We start from the raw sequence: 16,401 nt of genomic DNA, 5'->3' as shown, positions 1-16,401 counted from the left end.
TTTGTTTGTTTGCTTGTTTGTTTGTTATTTAACTCCACATTCAGCAGTATTCCAGCTACATGACGGCGGTCAATAAATAAACCAGTGATTGATATCATGCGCATAGATACGATGACATGTATCAACCAAGTCAGCAAGCCTGACCACCCGATCCCGTTAGTGACCTTTTAGGACAAGCATAGTCGCCTTTAACGGCAAGCACGGGTTTCTGAAGACCTATTCTACCCCAGATCTTCATGGGTTTGTTAAGGCTAGTAGACCAAACAGTTTTGGCTAAGTGAGTGAGTGAGTGAGTATGGTTTTACGCCGCTTTTAGCAATATTCCAGCAATATCACGGTGGGGGACACCAGAAATGGGCTTCACACATTGTACCCATGTCGGGAATCGAACCCGGGTCTTCGGCGTGACGAGCGAAGGCTTTAACCACTAGGCTACCCGACCGCCCCGTTTTTTTGGCTAAGACTGCTATGAGTATCCATCCATGATGTAACATCCATTTAGTTTAACATGTGCCTTGATGACTCTTGGTAAACAGGCAGTAGCCTCTTCAATTGCATATACCCAGTATGTAAGTATTAGTGACATCTATATATTCAGGCCATATTCAGTTGCTCATGACACCACAAACCTGCAGCCTCTCAGCTGAACAGTGCCACATGGGAAAGTCATTAAACCAATCCTAAGAATTAAAGTCTAGCCAAGATTGTGCATCTAAAATTTTGAAATGCAACCCTTGTCTGGCATGGAATGGCCATCACGTTGGAATGAGGCTTGAAACGCATCTCGGTTTCGGCAAGCGGCCTGTGGCAGCATGACATTTAAGATAATTAATATTTAACAATGTATACATGCTGTTCATGGAGTATATGTCTCATCTTCACTCACAAAGGGATATGGGCAGGTTGATGCTATACGTTTAGCATACTGGTTCCATCTGTCTAAATGTCACTGATATCTGCATGGCTGCCTTAATGTCATGTTGGATAGCTTTTCAAATGATTGTGGTTGTAATAAAAAGCTACAGCGTATTGCTAGACATGGTTATTTCACCATAAGGCTCAAAGCTATAGTCATGACACATGAATAAAATACATAAATTACATACTTTACTGAAGTGAAGGAAAACTAATTGATAAAAAAAACCCATTTCAACAAGTATATTGCTATCAATTATAGATATCCTCCACTAAATAGTCATTTAATTTTGTTTGTTGTTGTTTAACGCCACACTAAGAATCATTCTAGCTCTAGCCAGCTCTGTAAATAATCGAGTCAGATCCAGTGATAGACATCATTAGCATCGATTTATGCAATTGGGATACGATGACATGCATCAACCCAGTAAGGAGCCTGATCTCCCGATCCTGTTAGTCGCCTCTTACGACAAGCATGTGTTGCTGAAGACCATTCTAACCCGGATTTTCACAGGTCCATCATTTTGGTGAGGTGAAATGGGGTTTATATGGGGCACTTATATAGCGACGTGCATGTACGTGTGTGTGTTTGTGTGTCTGCTTGTACTAGTCCGGACTGATGCCGATTTATAGTGCTAGCTCACTAGGATACCATGTCCCAGTTTAACATGAATACCCCACTCAGACACAGTATACGATTCCAAGCGGACCGGTCCTTGTTTTGCCTGTTAATGCCAAGGGCCAGACAGGGTAACAAAAAGTACCATCTTTAAACATCTTTTGGTATGACGCGGCCCGGATCGAACCCCGGACCTTCCGCTCTACCACTTGACTACAGAGGCGGCCATCCATCATTTTAATTGATACCACTAACAATCAGTTTGCATTGTGACAATGGGAATGAAACATTTCATTTTGTTTTACAAATATTCAAAACATGACCTGTCATGCTAATAGTTCCATTTAATTCTACATAATATCAATTTACCACATCATCTTGCCACACAATCATTCATAAGCAAGATACCCATGAGTAGTAAAGGTGTGATTTTTTTTATTTACAGCAAATACGTACATAAATAGGTTTATTCTGCACAACCACAAGTAAAGAAAATATTTCCTCGCACTGAATTAAATCTAGCTCTGAGGACCGATATTTTTTATCAACCTTCAAAGCCTGAGCCAGATCAAAAATATTCTGACCCATAATCTCCACCCAGAAGGATTGTCATTCATCCTTCTGTGGTGCCATTTAGTTAAACGCAGAACATTTAGGCATGGAAACGAAAAGCATCCGAGACAGAAAAATCCCTCCAATCATTACCTGCACGAGGAAATCTATTTGCTAAATTCTACTCCAATCCACCACTTCCACCTGTGACACACAACACAATGAGCTGGGATAAACTTGACATAAGGCATGAAAAATTCAATAAAATGGAGTTGTTAGTTCCTTGGCCTGCAAGCTAAGTTCCTACTTTGAGACAATTTTTATTACCAACACATTTTATTGATTTTTTCAATAATTACAGCTATTGGTATGACTGTGTCTATAGCATGTATCATATATGGCCAGCCATTCAGGCTGACATGTGGCCATGCTAGGTCATTGTTGATGTACTATATGACTCCACTGCAATGAATGGTGTCAAGAAGATCAGGGTTATAATGGGCCTTCAGCAACCCATCCTTGTCATAAGAGGCAAGTAATGGGATCAGAAGGTCAGACATGCTGACTATCCCAGAAATATAGTAATCTCATTCAAAAATAAATATCCACAAAATAAAAAGGAAATTCAAATGGAGCCAAGAACAATGCTTAATTTCGGAGCTGAGGCAATCTTAACTTGCCAAATCATTCTAGACTTGAGTTGGACTTCTTTTTTAATATATTCCCTAGGGTCTGGGAGTCAGACTAACTTGTTTGATGCATGTCATTGTATTCCAATTGTGTAGAACGATGCCCATGATATCATTTACTGTAATGTCTGGTCCAGATTTGATTATTTACAGACGGCGATCATATAGCGTGAATATTGCTAAGTATCGCCTTAAACAACAAACATAATGGGATCTAGGCGCCATGAAATATGATACCTGTTAAATCGTTATGATGACTTGATGCTTCTGTTGTTGAGTTGATTCTGAGCCATGAAGCATGTTATTATAGCACACTAAGTGAACAGCATGTTATAACAGCATGTTTAGTGCACAGCATTTTATAACAGCATGTTTAGTGCACAGCATGTTATAACAGCACATTTAGTGCATTAGTGAGTGAGTGAGTGAGTGAGTGAGTGAGTGAGTGAGTGAGTTATTTCACGGCATGACAGCTTAATGTGGGGGGAAAGCCCGAAGTGGTAAACGTCTGAGACCTGCTGTGATGCAGAAACATAATCGGGGCAAACCGGGATTCGAACACACAATCATATATAGGTTTCTGGCAACTCTGAACAGCAAATCGCGGCGCCTTAGATGATTGGGCCACCTGTACCCCCTTTAGTGCACAGCATGTCATAATAGCACGTTTAGTGCACAGCACGTTCGGAATGCGAAATGATTCCCACTCATGCGACAGAGTTTCCACATTCGTGACATTATTCAGTGTATTATTTTTAGTAGTATTACAAAGTGGGTTTACTTGTACAATAAAATTATCTGATGATCTTAACTTCCAAACATATTTTACAATTACAAAATTAACAGAATGATACAAGAACTTCTGCAGCAGGGACACAAACATCCAAGGCATGTTGAACTCATGAACACAGGGAAAGGTTATAAAACCACAATGTAATATCAATGTATCATTTTACATATATCGGTTCAGGAATTGAAAGTACATTCTGCAGCAGTATCCATAATGCATGAACGATACATTGATCAGTATTAATACATACATCTGACATTCTCAGAACACGACCTGAGGTGTACATATAGATGAAGGATTTACCGACGCCAAACTAGCAGTCACAACCTGCTACACTGGTGGTTATTCATAGGCTATTCTCCCTCCCCTAACATATAGTCTATGAAATCTTATATTACACAATACATTTCTCTCCTCCATCATTTTTCCAGAGCCGCGCCTTTTTATAATCTAGAATGGTTCTGGTTTAATAAAATACATATATTCCACAGTCATGGTGCAGGACTACTCCCCTAGCCGACATGTGCTGTTACTGGGGACTGGTATGGCTGGTATCTACAAAGGTCATCTTTGGAATCATATCTGCCTCCCCAGATTGTGCAGTAATAGGTAAACCAAACTTTCTTGTTGAGTTCTTGGTACTAATGGGGTTAAATTGTTTTTAAATAAATATAACACTGCAAATGTTTGTTTTTTTCCACTGCTTGAATTGAGTTGATCAGATTTCATCCCCATTCCAGAAATGCTGCTGCAATACATGTATATCAGGGATTTAAAATGGGATTGTAACCCATGATTATCACATCCTGACATGATCAAGGGATGCAACTCTGCACTCTGGGAGGAATAAATATTGGTACTAGACAAGTACAAATGACTTTCACATGACACAACACAATTTAAGTAAGTGAGTAAGTATCACAGTGAAAGCTCAATGTGGGAGGAAAGCCTGAGTTGATGCAGGTCTCAAGACGTTTACCACATTGGTGAAACCCATGAGCACGGGTATTGTGCTGACAAACCTAGAAACACAATTGGGTGAACCGGGATTAGAACCATGATCATAGGTTTCTGGTGTGCTCAAGGGACCCAACTCTGCACAGCGAACTGCTGCCTTTTAGATGACCGGGCCACCGTGAACCCAGCATCTTTAATAATATTGGGACTAGTCTGGTACAAATCATTTTCACACGACACAACACGATTTGGGAGCAGTCATTAACTAGGCATAAATGCTGAAAGTCATCCATCCCATTTACATGAGTGAGTGAGTGAGTATGGTTTTACACCGCTTTTAGCAATATTCCAGCAATATCACGGCGGGGGACACCAGAAATGGGCTTCACACATTGTACCCATATCGGGAATCGAACCCGGGTCTTCGGCGTGACGAGCGAACGCTTTAACCACTAGGCTACCCGACCACCCCCCCCCCCCCCCCCCCCATTTACATGAAAAGGAGTGAAGATTTAAACCTTTTCAGCAAGTTTCAGCAATATTCAATACATCATAATTGAGGCACCATAAATCATATGATAAAGGAAACAGTGTGAGTGAATACGGTCACTGTCAGCAAGCTTTTTGCTCATCATAGCTGCCTCCAAATAATCCAGTCTGGCTATGAAACCAGTGGTTGATAGCATGAACAATCTACACTGGCAGGGTATGATCACATGCACTCATTCTGGTCAGACACTGTAACCACCCAATCCTCATTTGAGTCGTCCAGCATGAGGAACTAGGGTCCTATTCTCAGTCTGATCTGAATGCCCATCTGTGTCGGGGAAACTGCACATGGTTCTTCAGCATGACCAGGAATCAAGGAATAAATGGTACCCCATGATCACACCATTCGTGAATGCTCATTACCTTTTCAAAACTTCCATTTAGGATCCTTGTTTCACACCCAGTACAAAAAGGGTAACACAAGTCATCAGATCCGAGCACTCGAGCTTATAATGGATGCAGAGGCAGAATCCTCCTCCTAAAGATTAGTCATGACAATGTCAGGTCTTTACACAACCATATCATAAGTCTGCATCATAAACATTCACATGTTATCGGACAATCATGGGACAAGCTGGTTGTTCAAAGGAAGCTTGTTCTGAGCAGTGAACCGGCTCCTGATAGAGAGGCTAACAAATTAAATGAGCTGCCACCCAGCGTATGGTTCATTACCAGTGAGTGGAAACAGACCTGATTGCAGCATCAGTTGCTGTGCAGGCCAGTTACTGTTACTCAGCTCTAGTAGATTACAGAGACATTGGCAATACACACAGATATCACCACATAACAGAGGTATAGGTAAGCAGGAAGTCAGCTCAGCAAAACCTCAAGACATGATGCATCTGTAGCACTGCTGAGGAAAGCAGACTTACAAGGGTTTGAAGGCAGCATTAGATGGGTTGTTGATGAAAACAGCATTAGAAGGATTGCTGTTCAAAGAAGCATTATAAGGATTGTTGATGAAATCAGCATTATAAGGAGTGTTGATGAAAACAGCATTAGAAGGATTGCTGTTCCAAGAAGCATTAGAAGGATTGCTGAAGAAAGCAGCATTTATGAAGATTGTTGAGGAAAGCTTTATTAGGAAGATTGTTGAAGAAAGCAGCATTAGAAGGATTGCTGTTCAAAGAAGCATTAGAAGGATTGCTGTTCAAAGAATGATTAGAATTACTGTTCAAAGAAGCATTAGGAGGATTGTTGGGGAAAGCCGCATTAGAAGATTTGCCATTCAAAGCAACATTACAAGGATTGTTGAGGAAAAAGGTATTACAATGATTGCTGTTTTCGAAGCAACATTAGAAGGATTGATGAGGACTTTCAGAGTTAAAAAAGGGCTCGATTACTTTTTTAGAATTTTTTATGTATTGTTTGAAGCAGAATATGTTAGAATTTTGTTTATTAAGAATATATCTGAAGAATATTGTGGTCAAAAGTAGCACTGGAAGAAGTACTTCTGATATAACCGAAGTAACATATGTAGGATTATACTGCTTATAAAAAGAAGCACCTTAGAGAAAGAGGTATAAATGGGCCACGGCAATATTATAACACCAGAGTGTTCAAGTAATCTGGACCAGACAAACATGGTAGTCACTCTTAGTAGTAATCATTCTCAACAGCCAGCAGCATTAAACCATCAGATCCCCATGTCGTGAATGAAGATGACTTTAATGGCACTTTGAACAGTATTTCCGTTATGTCAGGTGTTAGCTTGATGTGGGAGGTAAGCTCGAAGTGAAGCAGGTTTAGATGTTTGGTGAAACCGATAAGAATAGGTATGGTGCTGACAAACATAAAACATAATCTGGGTGAAGCGGGACCATTTTAGTAGCTGAGCATGACCTCCCACAGCTTGTGCGTGCTCTGACAGGGAATCTTAATGGAGACAACTGCTCACAAAAACAGCATCTGCATCAGCAGGATTGCCCATAAAAGCAGCGGAAGCAGTATTTCTACAAGTGTAATATATCAGCTTTTTAGGGCTAAGTCGGGTAACTCGGGTACGGTGGGTACTGAGCAGGACCCGGGTACCAACAGGACCACCCGGACCCATGGTTAGTCACGTGATGTATTGTTTAATCACAAAACTTATCTTAACCTCTATGGTCACATCAAAAAAAGATAAAACTTCATGTGGTAAACATCAGTGTATGTATGACCAGATAGTTTTATTGTGCATCTAAATACATTTCGCTAGGGCTACGGTCAACCTTTTCCCAATCGGACAGTTTGTTCCTATCTCTTGAGACCTACAGCGGGTAGCCGGGTAATAAATTGACTCGTCCCAGCCCTACAGCTTTTGATCATATATACTGTAAGTGATACTTTTAAATATTACTATTTTTCACTGAACGTATGCTGCTGCCTGAAAGTGAAATTAAAGTTTTTAAACTAACACAGGTTGCACAAGTCTCACATAAATTTTTGATTGTTTTTTAACACCACACTCAGCCATATTCTAGCTATATGACGACAGTCTGGAAATAATCAAGTCTGGACCAGACAATCCAGTGATTGTCATAATGAGCATGGATTTACACAGTTGGGATACGATGACATGCATAAAAAAAGACAACAAGCCTGACCATCCGATTTTGTTGGTGGCCTCTTATGACAAGCATGGGTTGTTGAAGACCAATTCTAACCCAGGTCTTCATGGGGCCACATAAATGTAACAAGCACTTACTGTTTATGCCAAGCTCTCCCACCATGTTGCATGTTATCAATGAGCATTGATGTACAAGACTTCAGAGAGACTACATGGAGGGGCATGTGGAATAGCTGACGATTACTGGAGTATAACTAGATTACATGTGTTTATCACATATGGTCCAGGTTTGTGCACTGTAAGATGTGCTAACACACTCTGACATGTTTACCAACTTGTATCTCAAGTCACCATACATGCAAGTGCTTATTCCACACTTATCGCACTTCTCTGCTCATAAAGCCCCGCCACCACGTTGTTAAATCCATCTACATGATAATACACAACAGAGACCATTACTGGAAAGATTGGGGTATCACGCCTGGTTATGACAATGCCATAGCATAATCTATATAGCATGCAGGAGCTAGATCTAGTCACATCCCTCAACAAACGCTTCCTCTTGACATGGAGAGTACAGACTTGTTTATGCTGTTGTCATGGTAATTTTTGCACTCTGTTATGAATAAATAACATTCTAATTTTGCAAGGTGCTAAGCACTCCCTTTTTTATAACCTTAACATGAACTGATACAACACATGTTGAAATAGATATCTCTAAGAAGTGACAAAGTATCTGAAATATTTAACCTGTTGGAGGAAATGTGTTTAAACAACAACTTTAAAATAACCAGCTTCAACACAGCACAAATCAGAAGTCCTCAAACCAAAGACCATGCTTCTTAAAATTGCCCAAAGAACCCAAGAGTAAAGTGAGTGAGTGAGTTTGGTTTTACGCTGCTTTTAGCAATATTCCAGCAATATCACAGCGGGGGACACCGGAAATGGGCTTCACACATTGTACCAATGTCGGGAATCGAACTCGGGTCTTCGGCGTCACGAGCGAACGCTTTAACCACTAGGCTACCCGACCACCCCCAAGAGTAAAGAGTAAGCACCAACTTCAAGGTGTGTAGTGAATTAAGGAAGTTATTTCTTTGCTTGTTGTTTAATGCCACATTCAGCAGTATTCGAGCTATATGACAGCGGTCCGTAAATAATTGAATCTGGACCAGACAATCCAGTGATTGACATCATGAGCATCGATCCACGCAGTTGGGATATGATGACATGCATTAACCATTTCAGCGAGCCTGACCACCCGATCCCGTTAGTCGCCTCTTACGACAATTAAGAAAGTCTGCAGTCATCAAGTGCCAGTTGTCCTCATTGTATTCACTTTTACATGTCCCTAATACAATTACTGGTTAATGCGGACAGTTCAGTTCCATGGAATAAATACTCTAGTTCCTGTATTAAAAGATTTTTTTAGACAAAACATATATGAATGGATTAGGTAACAAAAGAACTGGATGCACTGACGACATCTATAGCTGAACAGTGAGTGAGTGAGTGAGTGAGTGAGTGAGTGAGTGAGTGAGTGAGTGAGTGAGTGAGTGAGTGGAAAGCTTAATGTGGGAGGACCGCCTCCGTGGTCTAGTGGTAGAGCGTCCGCCCGGAGAGCTGAAGGTCCGGGGTTCGATCCCCGACCGCGTAATACCAAAAGACATTAAAAGATGGTACTTGTTGTTACCCTGTCTGGCGCTCGGCATTAAGGGGCTAAAACAAGGACTGGTCGGCTTGGAGTCAGTATACTTTGTCTGAGTGGGGTATTCATGTTGAACTGCGGCATGGTATCTCAGTGAGCTAGCACTATAAATCGGCATCAGTCCGGACTAGTACAAGCAGCCACACACACACGTGCATGCACGTCGCTATATAAGTGCAATAATCTTGGAGGTGAGGCTAAACCCCATTTTACCTCACCTCACCTAATGTGGGAGGAAAGTGAGGTGATGCAGGTGTCAGATGTTTACTGCTGCTCTGACAGTGTTTGAGATATAAGACAGTCCTGGGTCCTTGATTTTTGCTTCTGTAGTATTCAAATCTTTGATCTCCTCCTTTTCTGCTTTAAACACAAGGGTTATGACAAGGAGCCCTAATGACTTATAAGATTTAACCGATTACACTTTCATGATATCTACAAACATCTAAGGGTGAGATCATACAACCAGAAACTGACACTGATGGTAAAACCCCAACGGAATTCTCCTAATCAGCTGTAGTATAATCATATCATTTAGTACAATGTTGTCTCCATCAGCCCCAAAAGCCTTGGTTCGATGTTCAGTGATCAGAATTAAAGAGCATCCTGGTGTCCTTGATGTTTGCTGCCTTAGTATATGAATCTAGGAACACCTTAAATCTTTAATTATCCAAAATGTTAAAAAAATAAGGAGGCTGCTGTGGTCCTTGAGCTCGGTGCCGAGGTATTTGGATGAAGGAACCCATACATCTTAAATTATTAAAAATATAAAAAATAAGGAGGTTCCTGTGGTCGTTAAGGTTGTTGCCATAGTATTTGAATCTAGGAAGACTTTAAATTTTTAACCTCTAACATTAAGGTCAGGAGAAAGACCCCATGAATTTCATGCCTCATTGCAAATAGGTAGGATTAGAATGCTTTTCCTGTATGGCCTCGAACTATAACATTTCTACCACAACCTTCAGTGGATTTACTGCTGCCGGGCACACCTTAGAGTCGGCCTATGGGCTATGTCTACACAGATGGTGCTGTGTAGAATGTTAGCAGCCAGAGGACTGACTGGCCAGTACCATGTAGGTCAGTATCCCAGATGTAGATAAACAAGCGCAGCCTGCACCTGAGCTGTCAATCATTCACGCCTACACAGCGTACATAGCTGGTCAATCTCATCTTATAGATAGCGCTCGTATCATCTTCCTGTTTCTGTTGGATGAACAACCTGGCGGTAGTTTTCCAAACTGACTTCAAACTCGAAACATTTTTATCTCATTTATTTGTAGACACATCCCTGTTTATTTGCTGCGAGTTTAGGAAAACACCTATCGAAAACATTATGATTCCAAGTAGCCTTGAACTAAACTAATAAATCTTAAAACTGAATAAACAGTCAAATTCCATCTGAATAAACAGTAAAAATTCCATCGTGTAAGATGATTTTACCACTTAAACCCTGATACCACGTAATAGTTACCACACCACTCATTAACAGTAAACACATGTTTCACAGCAGCCCATACTGCAATCACAATAAAATTGCAGGTGTTATTAATATTGCTCCCTACCTATATCTACAGCTCATGACGAAACACTTCTGATACAAATATTATATAAACAGAAACAAAGTAAACAAATTGTGTGTGTGATATAGAAAGTAAGATGGAACCGACTTCCACATACACACATGCTGCACCAGTATGACTCATCAAAGCAAAGTAAACACTTGCTTATGCATCCCACATAAAATATAATACTCAAAGAAGTTGAAGGACACATGATTCTTTCATATTACCGTATTCAGCGTAATAAGCGCCCCACTCTAATAAGCGCCCACGGCGAGATTTGCTAATATATTGGCTAGTGAACAATCCATATTACACCCCTTCCGAACCCTATTCGCATATAATACGCACTCGTGTGTTATATGCACCCTTTATTATTGGCAATTAAATTCTGGAAACATATATCTGTCGAATATAAATATTTCAGGCTGTCAGCATAAACCACGAAATTTATCTTTCAACTCTGTTTTTTCACCAAAATATTATTCTAATAAGAGCCCCCTATTTCTAGTTTTGAGAGCGCCTTGGGCGCTTATTACGTCGAATACGGTACTATAGTTAATCTGTCATGGCATGACATGACAGTGTCATGAGAATGCTTATGTATTAATGTATATTTATTGAACAACTAAGGCTTTCTAACAGTTTTAGTTTTAAGCATTAAGCATTATCACAAAACCTATGTTCATATTTCATGCCCATGATAACTATAGTAATATGAAAGAACTGAGTGTTCTTTAACTTGTTTTGAAGGGTGATAAAATAAATAAATTATACAACAAATAAATAAAATAAAAGAAGTTAAAGAACAACTGATTCTTTGATATTACTATACTTAACCAGTCATACCATGACAGATTAACTCTAGCAATAAGAAAGAATTGGGTGTTCTCTAACTGCTTTTGAGTAGTACATTTTGCTGATAACAATTTTGACATTCTCTTGTAATCAAGGCAAATTCTCTTTTTCTTCCACCTTTCCCCACCTGACAATCTACATGTGACAGATGTCATTGATTTTTTTATTCACTTGCACGTAGCTGTAATTCCACTCGCAATCAAAAACTACCCTGCTGAAAAAATATCACTGGAAGAATTTTCTGTCTAAATTGTGCCACCATGATTTACAACTGAAAGAGACTTCAAAGTTTAACAGACACTATTCCTGGCTTCGGCACAGGCTTATCATATGCTAATCCTTTAAAGAATGAATTCTGCACATTCTCTGCTAAAAAATTCCATAAAGTACATCAAATATGTGAATGTTATTATTTTCTAAAAAGACTAAACCTAACATTTAACATGATTGAATCATGACAAACATATTTGATAAAATAAAAATTCAACATTCTTGTCCTTGACTAAGGAATGTGTACCTCTTCACAAGTAATTATTAAACCCTTAACAAATGATTCAGAAAGGATTTAGTATCCCAATCCTGTAACTTACCATATTGTTAAAAATATGAAACAAGTCATGAAATGATATTTTTTTTAGAAACGACAAAATTAATGAAATATTGTTTTCAAGCAATTGAGAGTGGGGTGCTTGAAAATGTGGTGCCTGCTGACATGAAAAAAACCCATTCCTGTTATACCCCTTCTTAGTTAAAGGAACTATCTGGTGTAAATGATAACAGGGGATTTGTTTACCTAGCTTAGCATCCCTGGGTAGAGTGGAACAGTTCCTTGTCTGTGGCTGCAATGAAGCTCTAGATGCTGCAGATGAAGATGTTGATGATATATCCAAAAATCGGGAATTATCTGAATGTCTGGACCCTGATGCAAGTTGGGAGGTTGAGGAATATCGTGACTTGGACCAGGGCTTGAGATTTCGCAGCCAGGACAGGGTCTTGTTATAGATGGAATCTTTGCAAAGCAGCTGCATGTCCACGTTTCGATACAGTCTATCTGACTGATACATAGTCTCTGATGTCACCGAGGGCAAGCCGGACACACTGCCTGACGACACCCCCCCTGCATGGACAGACGGACAGGTACGGAGAGACGGACAGGTATTCACGTCAGTCATCAAGACTGCTAAATTAATCACTGAGAATGACTCCAAAATATATACATCCAAATGGTGAAACGGCCAAATGGAAAATGAGCAGACGGATTCACAAATGAAGAGACGAGCAGACGAACATATCCAGATTGGTCCCACTAAGAATTGTACTGAGTTGGAGCTGACGTATTCACCACAGTTGGCCGTAGGACTTCACTGTGCTTTGTACAGTTTCTCAATGATGCTACTACTGCCTGCTGTGGTTATAGTCAGTTTCAGCAAACACTCCAAGCTTGGGTCAGCCTCTTCTCATCAAGCACAGCCTTTCATCTTCATTGTCTGAGGCCTGTGCATGCATGTTGCCTGGTAGGCTGATAGTGAACAATTTCTCACCACAGCCATTAGCACAAGAAGAGCATGCTAAACACGACATGCTTCACATGATATTATCACTCTTACCATCAACATATTTCAACCATCAGCTCACCAATTAAGTGTTAGTGCTTTCAGTTATGTCAAGCATTTTAGTATGTAATAAATCTACCATACTACCAGGTGTTTATAATGTAATGAAAGTTCTTATGTGTTTAATGCTTACATCATTGATGACATAATCTGTTAATTACCATATACATTTGAACATGACGAACGATGATACAGGTTTCAGATTTATTGATCTTAAAAATGTTATCCTAATTGAGTACAGTAAACTACGGTTATAACGAACCCAAAGGGACCACTAAATTTAGTTTGTTATAACCGTAGTTCATTATATGCACATTTACAGCATTTACAGCAAATGGCTGGGACCAAAAAAACAGTTTGTTATGAACGTATCTGACTGTACTTCATTATGAAAATAATATGAATTAAAATAAATATACACTAGAGGACTTTGATAGCTATTTCATAATAGGATGAGATGGTAATGAGACTGTTAATCTTCTACTTGCACCTCATGGGCAGCTTGGGTTGAATACTCCCCAGGGATCTGAGAATGAAAACAATGAGTGCGCAGACTGATCTATTGACCAGGCTAAGAAAGTGGTTCCATGAGTATTCACTTTGTAGAATTTGGCACACTTTAAATGGAATTATTTTTATAATGTACATACAACCTTAAATGTAATAATTTATCCAAAAACTCGTGAAGATCCGGATAGAAATGGTCTTCAGCAACCCAAGCTTGTTGTAAGAGGCAACTAAAGGAATTGGGTGGTCAGGCTTGCTGAGTTGGTTGATGCATATCATCGTAACCCAATTGTGTGGATCGATGCTCATGATGTCAATCACTGGATTGTCTGGTCCAGACTCGATTATATACAGACCGCTGTCATATAGCTGGAATATTGCTGAGTGCAGCCTTAAACAACAAACAAACAAACAAACTTATCCAAAAGCCTCCAGTTATGAAAATGTGCAGATGAAGAGTGACCATTGGATTTCAACTTTTATATTATTTCAATATAATGTGTTGGTACCTGTGCTCCTTAATCAAGAAGTTATCTGTCTTCAGTGAAAGTACAGCTTCTAAAACAACACTTAAAGATACAATAATAATTAATTGAAATGCTTGAAAATTGCAGCTTTGTTTATTTTACATCACAATGGCAGCATTGATTTCAATGAATAGTATACATCAACCATGGTCTTATCATGTTTATACTACAGCTAGGCACATCCATCCTGGGAAACTCAGCGTCACGTTTCATTGCTCCACATGTGAAACTGAATGTGTTTTCACAATTGTCAAAATACAAGTACACTATCTTTGTCTTGGGCACCTGTTTCCACAAGCGTTCAGAGTTCCCTCGTAAAACGGCTACTGCAGTACAAAGAACTTGTTACCATGGAAATGAAATGCCTGTCTGCTGTCAGAAAAACATGTTTTTATCCTCAGATGATGTCACAATGACATCATTCTGTATTCTTTTTCATGTAAACACCATCAAGATCAGTGACTATCTGCTATACAATAACACCAGCCAGATCAGTGACTATCAGCTATACAATAATACCATCCAGATCAGTGACTATCAGCTATACAATAACACCATCCAGATCAGTGACTATCAGCTATACAATAACACCATCCAGATCAGTGACTATCAGCTATACAATAACACCATCCAGATCAGTGACTATCAGCTATACAATAACACCATCCAGATCAGTGACTATCAGCTATACAATAATACCATCCAGATCAGTGATTATCAGCTATACAATAATACCATCCAGATCAGTGATTATCAGCTATACAATAACACCAGCCAGATCAGTGACTATCAGCTATACAATAACACCATCCAGATCAGTGACTATCAGCTATACAATAACACCATCCAGATCAGTGACTATCAGCTCTACAATAACACCATCCAGATCAGTGACTATCAGCTATACAATAACACCATCCAGATCAGTGACTATCAGCTATACAATAACACCAGCCAGATCAGTGACTATCAGCTATACAATAACACCAGCCAGAGGCACTGTGTATATTCCTCCTGAGAAACCCAGCAAACTGAACATATGGGACGACATATATATTAGACTCACATTTAGACTCTGAAAATATAATTTTGATAGAAACAAACAACCAGTAAAGGAGACCCAGAAATTCAGAATCTGTACCAGTGGAAAACCTGAACTTGCTTCATTTAGGACTATAGCATTACAGTAAGGGCTCGGAGGAAGGGAAGGTAAAATAGTTCAGGGCCTGTGAGACAGACAGTTATGTAATTTGCGATTGTAATGTGCCAAATTTATAATGCTTGTAAAATGTTTGCACCCTGACGCACAAGGGCTTTTTGTACAATAAATACTTTTCTATACAAAACACAAACAGTCTCCGAAAACAACCATGTTGTATTATAATTCCCATTATTGATGTTCAACGACCCAGAAATAATAACAATCTCCACAAATAACAAATTATTTTCCGTTTCCTGAAAAACATCTTACAAACAGGACATAAATTGACCAATTTTCCATCCACAACACAATCATTACAACCCGGCTGAAAATAAACCCATATTTCCATGAAAAACAAGCTTCCTGATTCTCAAAGCATCCGAATCACCAAGGCCCTTGTACGCCCACTACTCCCATGTAAATGCCCCCATGTCCAGAAAATTCACTCCTACTGGCCCTGTGTATGGCCAACCATATCAATTTCCCCGAGAGGGTTCCGCTGACTGCGTAATCTCTAATCAACTATCACAGCAGCATCAGGACAGAACAAAATGAAGAGTTCAGTTCTTGCAAATAGAGTGTCTGAGACCTTGCATCAATCAATCACCAGATTTCCCGATCATTGCGCATTTTTCGGTTCAGGACAGCCTTTTTCCTTCAATGTCTTTATTGCAGTCGATGAGTGTAATGTACTTTTCATGGGCTTTTATGGATGAAACACATACTTAAACAAATAGATAGCTGTGGAACGGCTCGGATTTCCACCATTTACTATGGATAGTAGCCTTGAATACTCTATGGACTATGAAAAT

The 16,401-nt window shown here is 39.6% G+C and overlaps 1 protein-coding gene across 3 annotated transcripts in view; it reads right to left on the bottom strand.

Annotated features, from left to right (window-relative positions):
* The window catches only part of LOC124120608 (cyclin-dependent kinase 17-like), a 115,332-nt gene that overhangs the window by 53,451 nt on the left and 45,480 nt on the right, over nucleotides 1-16,401 (bottom strand). Inside the window, exon 1 of one of the 3 annotated variants that reach the window (XM_046483462.2) lies at nucleotides 12,535-13,197. The exons of the other annotated variants lie outside the window; for them this stretch is intronic. Within the exon in view, the coding sequence (XP_046339418.1) occupies nucleotides 12,535-12,913 (379 nt within the window). The 5' untranslated portion in view covers nucleotides 12,914-13,197. Of the gene's footprint in view, nucleotides 1-12,534; nucleotides 13,198-16,401 lie in introns of those variants that run through there. 3 annotated transcript variants of the gene reach the window in all.

The sequence above is a fragment of the Haliotis rufescens genome, unplaced genomic scaffold, assembly GCF_023055435.1.
Source record: "Haliotis rufescens isolate VD_foot unplaced genomic scaffold, xgHalRufe1.0.p SCAF_16, whole genome shotgun sequence".
Lineage (NCBI taxonomy): Eukaryota > Metazoa > Mollusca > Gastropoda > Lepetellida > Haliotidae > Haliotis > Haliotis rufescens.
The sequence above is the reverse complement of the archived record's forward strand: the minus strand, read 5'-3'. Positions and strand labels throughout refer to the sequence as shown.